The sequence below is a fragment of the Medicago sativa genome, chromosome 4, assembly GCF_051527215.1.
Source record: "Medicago sativa cultivar Bolivia chromosome 4, Bolivia_mono, whole genome shotgun sequence".
Lineage (NCBI taxonomy): Eukaryota > Viridiplantae > Streptophyta > Magnoliopsida > Fabales > Fabaceae > Medicago > Medicago sativa.
The window spans coordinates 71,775,342-71,785,710 of NC_140752.1; the positions used below are offsets into that span (position 1 = coordinate 71,775,342).

At 32.1% G+C, this 10,369-nt stretch overlaps 1 protein-coding gene across 1 annotated transcript; it reads right to left on the reverse strand.

The window, feature by feature from the left end:
• Window positions 1–770: 770 nt before the first annotated feature.
• LOC146931509 (uncharacterized) lies at window positions 771–7,124 on the reverse strand. The gene is made up of 10 exons (XM_085703003.1): window positions 6,187–7,124; window positions 5,749–5,870; window positions 5,196–5,258; window positions 5,011–5,097; window positions 4,696–4,861; window positions 4,319–4,508; window positions 2,911–3,761; window positions 1,748–2,296; window positions 1,353–1,418; window positions 771–1,181 (listed from the first exon to the last, which is right to left on the reverse strand). The coding sequence occupies exons 1-10, from the start codon at window positions 6,688–6,690 to the stop codon at window positions 1,059–1,061; spliced, it is 2,721 nt and encodes a 906-aa protein (XP_085559129.1). The 5' UTR covers window positions 6,691–7,124; the 3' UTR covers window positions 771–1,058.
• Window positions 7,125–10,369: the final 3,245 nt, after the last annotated feature.

A 10,369-nucleotide genomic window follows, 5' to 3' on the forward strand; every position in this document is an offset into this window, starting at 1 on the left:
TGGGGCTCATGAAGTATGCTTCGGACATATTAGACATGAAGGGTGAAGTTTTAAATCAGTTGTCTATAGGCATGGCAATGGGGCGGGGTGGGGACGGGTTTTACATTCCCCATCCCCATATCCGATTCTCATTTAGTTATCCGTTACCCTACCCATACCCAACGGGGATGAAAAATTAAACCCCATCCCCGTCCCCGACGGGTTCGGGTATCCCGGCCTCATCCCCGTCCCCGCATTGAATATTTTTTTTTAATAAAAAATAGAAGTTTTTTTGCAACCCCTAAAGAAATATTGTAATGCATTATCCAACAATGTGTTCACTTTAACATTTGTTAGACCGATTAATTTAGTTGCTCCTTTAAATATCAATGATAGTTTTATAACACGGCAATTATCAAACAAAATAACATGACATATCAACATTAAGTAGTTTTCTTCATTCGGGACGGATTTGGGTATGAGTTCGGGGTGGGTACCTATATACCCGTTACCCGTCCCATACCCGGGTTTTGAAATCGGGGAAAACCCAAACCCATACCCAAACCCAGTCAAAACGGGGAAAACCCGTCAAATTGGGTTTGGTTCGGGTGGGTAACCACGGGTATGGGTTTTGTTGCCATTGTCTAAAAGTATACTTTCATACAAATCTCGGATGAAGTATACCTTTACTATTTAACCACAGTGTAAACAAGTTTATAAAGTAATGTTGTGATCTAACAATAGTTATAATTACTATTAGACATCTATATAAACCTTATTTACACTATCAATTCATAAAATTTCTTTATTATGGTTATGAAGAGGACATACTCTTATTCATAACTTTGTTGCTATAACTCTCTGAAGCACAATACTTTCGGATTAGACATGTCCGGGTGTCGGACACGTATAGTGTTGACATGTTTGTGTGCGTGTCGTGTCTATAACCTATAGGTTCAACCGTCTCTTACATTTTTACATCTTTGTTAGCATAATAAGGTCACTAGACTGTCTAAACTGTACATCAAGTCATCAAGTTTTTTGGCTGGTCATTCTCTTATAGGATACTGTCAACAATTTCATGATGATGATGATGATGATGCCACTGTAATCCAATAATTTTGTAAACATAAACTATTTGGAGTGCCAATGATCCTTGACCAAACCCATTCTTTCTCCCCTACAAGTTGTATTTCTGCCAACTGCCACCAGTAAAGATGTTAAAAACAAGAAATTTTAAAAGAGCATTAGCAAATTTTCTTCCAGATATTAGATTTCTTATAACATTATGAAATATAGAATGTGGTAATATTATATTATGATTTTCTACCTGATAATTGGAAATAACAGTGAACTAAGGTTTTTAGTCTTACCCTGCCATCTCTAAGTTCAAATATAGCAGAATCATCAGAAAATGGAATTGGCCTTGTATATGTCACCTGTGATGCATAAGATTCAAAATCATTTACATGCCATTACTTTAATTAAGATCAAATATATTTATTTAATCCTTATAAAATTTAATTTATTTTATTTTTAGTCTCTGTATCATTTTTTAATCATTACAAATTACAAAGCTACACGCTTCAGTCCCTAACCGGGACTAAAAATATGCAGTTTTGTAATTTGTAAAGACTGAAAAGTGAATACGGAGACTAAAAACAAAGTTTGAGATAATTATAAAGAATAAAAACATATTTTACCCTTATTTTTTGTTTAAAAGCATATGCAAATTTTAATCAACCAGTAAGTGTAGATCAATACTTACCTTAGGATCACATTTAAAGATTAAGTCATCTTCATCATTGAATTCTTCTCTATCTGCATCAATATTTTTATCTGCTAAAGAAGGGAAACCACAGTCCTTCCACTTCCATGTATTTTTATCCATATATCTAAGGTACACTTTTCCATCTGAACCAATCAAAAGTAATTGATTCCCTTCAAAGCTAGGACCAGGTGAACCAACTAATGTGACACCTTTATAAGGTGTTCCATGTTCTATCCAATTCCATTCATTCCATGTATTCCAGTTGTACTCAACAAGGCCACCATCTCTTGAAAACATGAAGATTGAGCCTGTTAATGATTTTGATAACGGTCTTATAACTGTTCCAGGAAAATTGGATAGAATCAAATGCTGAGATTGGTAATGTTCATGCCACAAATCATTCACTTTGTTGTATTGGTATAGACGTCCGTTTCTTCCGGTGACGAAGATTATATTCTCCCTGAATAATTCTTGATCAACTATGTTTGCAACTTTCACATTTGGAGGATTTTTGCAATCCTTCCATTTGAATTTCCTCATATAAACCTAGGTTCAACATTTAAACATTTAAATTTCCATTTCCATAAATATGAATATAGGTCATTTGAGTTTTAGTCCCCCAAATTATTCTTTTAGTCTCTGATGTTAGTTTTCGTTTGTTTGGTGCCTAACATGCCTAACAGAAATGCACGTCACAGGACGTGGCGTTGATGACATATCTATTAGACATGTTAGCATCAAACAAACGAAGAATGATGGCAGAAACTAAAAGTGGTTGTTTTGGAAATGTGAAGGATCTAAACAATTTTTTTGGGAGGGACTAAAACTGGAAGGGCCTGTATTTAGAGGGATTTATAACTGATTTAAGCCTTAATTCATTTATTTATACTAAATGATTTGAACTCTAATGTGATAAGCTTTAGGAAAACCAAGTCAACTACAAATTGCAGAGTTGAAGAGTGTTATCATCATCTGTTTAGGTTCTTAAGAGTTAGTTCTTCACAATTTTAGTGTCGTGTCCGGTGTATACATGTCAGTATCTTATCCGGTGTCCATGTCTGTGTCAGTGCTTCATAGGTTCTGTCTCTAAGTATTCTAAGCAATTAAAAAGTAGATAGCTTGCATTGCAAGTATTTGTCATCTGGTGTCTTTTTACCTACCGTGAACTGCAATAATCTTCCACTTTTGCTCACAAAGAAGAGTGAATCTTCAGTGGTAACCCTTTTCCTTGCGATACCTGGCAATCTATCCCATGGTTGACCTCCAACAACAGCATTTCTTCCTTTTCTCATATCAGAACAATTCTTCCATGCTATCTCATTACCACTCCATTCTCTAAGAAGCACACTCCCAAAAGTATCAACCATGAATAAACTACCATTATAGTTCCCCACTATACCATTCACAGCTGTAGAACTATCATGTTTCAGCCATATCCATACACTCTCAATACAAACATGTTCAAAAATCAAACCATCACTTGTCACCAAGAAAAATGACTTGCCTTCAAACATCAATCGCAGGCGAAAATTACTACTAATCCAATCATCAGGAAGATTAAATTCTTCTTCTGAAGGAATAATCAGTTCACCACCTTTTTCTAGAGATAAGTAATAATGATGTTCTTGGCTTTGTTTTCTTCTACCTGTTACTGAACTTGTTATTCCTGAATCCTTTGACTCATCTTTTATGCCTGTCATACAGTTTCGCGGTCCGCGCTCTTCTGTGCAATACTCTGCATTCCATCCTTCACTAGCTGGTGCATCTAATATGGACCAAACATATTTAGTTGTTAATGATGTTTTCCTTCTAAAATTTTGTGGTAGAGATGGTCCTGCACTCTCACCACCTATTCCTGATAGATGTAATTCTGCAAGTCTACCATCATCTAGTGCAAAGAGTATCCTTCCGACTTGTAATGGTAAGCCTGGTTTGCCTCTTGCTGCTTTTGCATGTAAGGGGTGCTGATGACTTTTCCACTCTCCTGGAAATTGATTATTTGCAGAAGTGCCTGTGTTCATGTGATAATTCAATGTCATGAATAATTTGAATTACATAGAGATAGTTTTCTTTGTCTTATTTCTGTTAGCATTTCATTTTGCATGTATGGCTTTTAAGGAGAGAGTGTATGATGTAAAGACAAGCTGTTCTTGAGTAGGAAATATCAAGTATGGTGTTATTCATATCATAATATATATAGATATAGAGTCTGCTTGGATTGGCTTATTTGAACTTATCTATCGACCTACACACCTGTGATACTATTTCGAAGTGCTTATGGAAACAGCTTATGACATGTCCATATGTTGTTTTCAACTTATTTCCTTAAGCTCTCCACGATAACTTATGAATTATAGAAATAAATTATACATAAATGCTTAATTAATTTGTTCAAACAAATAAGGCCATAGTGTCTAATGAAGAGTCTCACAAACTACTTTTTGATATTAATTGATAAAGAACAAGATTGAAATTCCCTAATTTAGAGCAAGGTACTTATATCATCACTAGATGTATGTGTCTGTAATGGATAAAGCTAAATACATTATCCATAATAAGTTAACTGACCTAATTGTTTTGGAGTTTGATACTCAAAAACAGATCCAACTGAAGTAGTGAAGAATAAAGAAATGGAAGTTTCACTAGATTCATCTCTCAAAGATGGTGTAATAGATGTCAAATTTTGATGTGGGGGATTTCCATGGACCACCCATTTCCACTTCCTTTGATGTAATCTTCTTTCCACTAAAGTGCCTTCCTATATAATCATCAAACATTTTAGAAAAATGGAGTTCAAGACTTATATGAATAAATAAATTCTTAAACGACCTCATTAATATGGAATTCTACATTATGCCAAGTTAAACATGCTCTAGACACAAGTGATTTACAAAGTTCATTTTTTCTTGAAACATTTCCTATTTGATATCATGGTTTTAGTGTACCTTGGTTAAAAGAAACAAAGATTCAGAATGATCAGCACTTAATCCATGTAAAGTGTACCCCTTAGATGGTATCAAAGGTGAAACTTGTGCCTTTTTTTCTTGCCATATGTGCCTCTTCCATGATGGTTTTGATTTACTGTTATATTCATAAAGATCTCCAGTAGAACTGTATACATCACCACATTCATCAGTTATAGTTGTTAGTATCCAAAAAGATGAAGAATGTTGTTGCATATTAAAGTCAACATGACAGTTTGTAACATTAAAAAAGAACAATAACATTTCACACACACGCGTGCGTGCACATACACAAACCTTATGGTGTATACTACTTCTCGTGTAGAAGCAACATCAGCTATTGCTGCTACATTTGCTTCACCTGGTTGGCCATGATTTATCCATCTGTTCTATATGTATGGCAAAATAGGGCCTGGATTAGCAATATTTTCTTAGAATCGAACTTATATATACAAATATTTGCTTCAAAACTTGAATTTTACCTTGGAGGCTCAACCTCTGCAAGCTCTACCAGTGCTCCTTTCTTTGTGCAGAAATAACCTCTCCTGTTTACAAATCAACAGCACAAACTAGGCATCAAGAGAGATCAATAGGTTTCTTCAATGATGTAATTCAAATATATGTGTCTGGATGAACTTATAGGTTATGTCTTACAATACATTCATAATCTGTTTTTGATTTCTTATAAGAAACGTCTTAAGATAATTTGTGAAAACAGTTTCTATAGACCTCATATTTTGTTTTTTGATGTGAAAATAGTTCTAAATACCTTTATAACATACACATCTAAAGGGAAATAACTTATTGAATTTAAGAGATTGTTAACCACTTTCGAATAAGTACTTAACTAAGTGCATGTAGAACAATGGCGAGTTTAACGAAATCACTGATTTTGTTGAAGCTAACAAATCTAGTTTTTTCTAAAATCATAGTGGCACACTGTGATTCTGTCAAACTTATGACCAATCCAAACATACACCAAGTCGTGTACCAAAACACCCCTGAATCTCAAACTAATTTTAACTGTGTACTCACTTCCTATCATCTGTCACAACTCCAGACTTTATAAATATTGGATCAGAATCTGTGATTTGATTGAGTGTATGTGTGAATTCAATCCAAACTGGATGTGAGGTTTCACCAATTTGCACATGCATCTGCCAAACAAAAAATATAACAATTAGTCAACATGAAGGACAAAGGTACTTCTGCATGTGGTTCCAACCACTTGTAGATCCCTGTTCAGCTTAAAGGCTTATTGCATAAGCTTATGCATAAAACCTATCTCGATAACAAAAGATAAAATAGCGTCAAAATGTATTCATATAAGCTATAATTTGTTTTCATAAGTTATTTTGAAGAGCTTATGGACATGTCATAAGTTGTTTCTATAAGCTCTCTCAAACCGTCTCACAAGTGTTAATTCCGGTAGATAAACCAAAATAATATTAAGAGAAGTGATATAGTTGTAACCTGATAAAGATTTCCTGATTCAGATAGAGCAAGAATTTTCTGACAAATGATAAAAACTGCAATTGCATGTCCTTGTGATAAAGGTAAATCATGAGGAGCAATCACCCATTCAAGTCCATTCCAAAACCTCTCATAGATACAACCACTTTCACCAATGATCCACACAGAAGTCTCAGACATTTTTGTCAAAGAAATTCTCTTTCTCAAAGGCAAAACCATATCCAAACTCATCTTTTTCTCATCCAGTTCATGTTCTTCTTCCAATCTTTCTTCTATTCTATTCACTTCACTATTAACACAAGGCACCAAATCACATGGTAGTTTCACTTCAATCCATCTATCATCTACTTCACTAAACTTCCAAAACCTATCAGTTTTCTGCTCAAATCGTCGATTGCTTTGTCGAAAAAACTGATGTGGACAGCATGAAGCAGAAACCTCAACTATACAAAATCTCATAGACAAGACTAACCATATAACATATATCAAATGGAACTTTGACATGGTAACATGAGGATCCTGAAAAAAGAAAAAGAAAAAGACAGAAACTCCTAGATATTAGGACAAAGTTGCTTGGTTGGTTGGTTTGTTTGACTGTACCATATGAGGTAGGTAAGGTACCACATATGGGCCATGAACATGATCACTTTCTTTCTCAAAGGGTATGTTTGTGGGACAGAATCATATTATTATCATATATGATCATATATATATATGGCTTTGGTTGAAGAAACTGAGATTCTTAGATTCCAACTAACTACTTCTGCAAAAGATATATATCAGTGGTGGATGAATGGATTCTGTTTTTTTTTCTTTATCAACTATAAATAAATACTATATGATAAAAATAAGATGGCATAGTGTGTTTTTTTATGTGGTAGTTTAACTACAGTGAAGCTTTGTTAGTTTATTTCTTGTACATGATAATAATGGAGAATGGAGAGCCTTCATCACGCACAAAGACTTTGAATATATACTTTTCAGGAAAAGACTTGGAATAAATTTCTAAACAAATACTTAGGTACAAATACAGTGGAATATTATTTGTAATTTTTGTTAATAAGTTTTTTGCCGTACAAATATAACGAATTTCGTTTTTAATTTTTACAAATATAAAACTACATGTTTTTACTTCTTAAATTAGGGACTACAAATTGTTTTTATTTAACAGGGATTAAAAATTAGGTACTAGGGTTAAAAATGAAATTCGTTATATTTATATTGACAAAAGACTTATTTTAAAAAAAAGAAGAAGGAGTATTAATGAACCATTGCAACATTTTTTTGTCCCAAATCCAGTAATTTGGTTGGGGAGTGTCTATAAGCCTAACTCAACTAACAAAAATGCTAAAATTATTAGGTTGGACGTCGCTCAATGGTTGTTTGTCACTTTGTTTATCTAAAAATTATAGTCAAAAAACAAGTAAAGTTTTTCAATGATTATTCAAGTGAGAATTCGAACTCAAGTTCTCCTAAACAAATGATTCATGGTTTATTAACAACTTATGACAAACCACATGTAGTAATGGTGTTTTAAAACAATATTTGGCTCTATTTGTTTTGTAAGGAAAAACAATATTTGGCCCTTATAGGCACAATTACATAATGATAAAACAAACTGTTGATGATTAAATTAAGCAATGCATCGTACCCACTCACATGTACAATTGTAAAAATGTCACTAGTGTTGATGTTATTAATAACAGGGTTAGATATGTTTTTGGTCCCTATACATATATCAATTTTTTGTTTTAATCGTTCTAAAAAATTTCATCGACTTTATACTTTTGATCCCTACTTTTAAGTCAACTTATGTGTAGCGCCCTTTATACTTTTTAATGAAATTTTACATGAATGTGTAGAATATTATAACAATCACTCCGAAAAAAATTAGAATTTTTTAATAAAACATGAATTAAATATAATTTTTTAAGCACCTAAAATAGAAAATTCTAATTTTTTTTTGAGAGATTCTTATAATATTCTAAGCATTCATGCAAAGTTTTACCCAAAAATATGAAGGCTACACATGAATTGACTTTAAATGAGAGACAAAAAATTGTGATGGAAAACTTTTGGGAAACTACAAGTTAATTTTTTTTTAGAGGAACTAAAACGAAAAGTTGATATATTTATTGAGACCAAAAACATATTTAACCCTTAATAATAATATCTCCTACCTTTTTAAAAATTAAGTAATATGAATAAATTAACTTTTGATATTAAGAGACCGTTATAATTTTGTTTTTTAATATTCAGATACATTTATGATTTGTTAGATATGTGTACATAACATCTACCATTAATTTATTAATGATTGAGATTATTATTTTATTATTATCTAAAATAAATTGCTCAACTGAAAAGTTAAATTCAATTTAAAAATCAATTTTTGATCTCAACTTTACCTCTTAATTTTTTTAATAGAGCATGACCTCTTGGTTAACATCTAAAGAGTTTATAAATATTTCTTTAGCAAGTGAAAAAATCGAAGGGGTTCGAGTAGTTTAATTGGTTTGAGTCAAGGAAAAAAGGTTAGAAGAAGTCCTGGTTGAAATTTGGAGAAAGGAGAAAAATATTAATCAAACTAATTACTCTCTCCGTTTCAAAATGAGTGTCGCTTTGGCAAAAAAAAAATTGTTTCAAAATGAATGTCACTTTCGGTTTTCAATGCAATAATAACTTTTTCTTTTCAATTGTACCCTTCAATTAATACTATGTTACACTACTTCCAAAGTATTATTTTTTCTTTAATGAAAAACAAACCAATAGTTGATTAAGATAATTTGGTAAAATTGCTATGACATTTGACTACTTTATTCCATTCCTTAATCTGTGTGCAATTGACTAAAACGACACTCATTTTGAAACGGAGGGAGTAACTAATAGCATCTGTCATTAAAAAAAGAACTACTAACATTTATCATTAAAAAAAAATTAAAAAATAGTGAACATATTCAATTTAGAAGCATAAATTTATCTTAATAGAGAAATTTGTAAAAATCATCAAAAAAAAAGAGAGAAATTTATAAAAATTAATATGGCTACTTTATGTGACTAAATTCATGTTATTTTCATCCCTTGATTGCATCATTTCATTGATATTTTGGTGCAAACCAGAAGAAATTTTGCGTGGTTGGTTGTTGGTTTGCATTTGTAAAGAAATGTTATAAGATTCCTAAGAAGATTTTTACTAGTATGATGATGTAATGACTAGGAGTAGGAATCGATTCCACTACCATGACACGCTGCTGCAACTACTAGTGAATATCATGATGGTTGATTTACTATCGTTGGATCAGAAAAAAGCATATCAACCAATGGCTATGATTGTCTACACTTTTGACTCAGCAAATATATATAATAAAATCTCATGAGTTTCATATCATGCTGGAGTATAGAGATGGTTCAATGGCTGACTACACAGATGCCATTAATTTTCTTTAAGGCCGCCTTTAATTACAATTGAAAAAGACATAAGCATTTATAAATGGGTGGTTTACATTCATTATTTTATTTTTTTAGAAAACAAGAATCAAATCAGTTCCTTTTTGTGGGTTTTCTTTTGAATTAATAATGCTGATAAGTGGCCTTGACTTATTTATTAAGGTATCAAAAGTATGGTATGTTTGTATAAGAAAACAATTTTTTTTTTTTAAGAAGCTAAATTAGTCCACTCAAATTGACATCTGAAAGTATCGAACGTAAGATATCGAGGAGGAGCACACTCCCATGTACCAAGCCAATACCAACCGGTCAACCCAGGCGGGCTTATAAAAAAACAGTGTTATTGTATTGTATTCTCAAAATAAATTTTTCTTTTATGAATTTATTAACCAATATCTTTAAAGCAAGGGTGGTCTTGAGCATAAGCGAGGGGATGACAGCCCGCGACACTAAATTTTTAGGGGTATTAAAATTATTAGTTTGACCTATTAGTTAGTACTATATAGATAAAAAAAAAATTTAACTTGTTTTGATTAATTTTATTGAAAATATATTTTTAGAGAGAATGAATTTTTTGCAACAAAAAATACAAGAAAAAGACATTCGAGTAATTAAAAAGGCACAACTTTATATCTTCGTATAGGGCACCGAGAAGAAATATTTTATAACCTTTGGCCATTTTTGTGTTGATTTAATTCATGTAATAATATTCATGTAATATTTGACTAGATAAAGA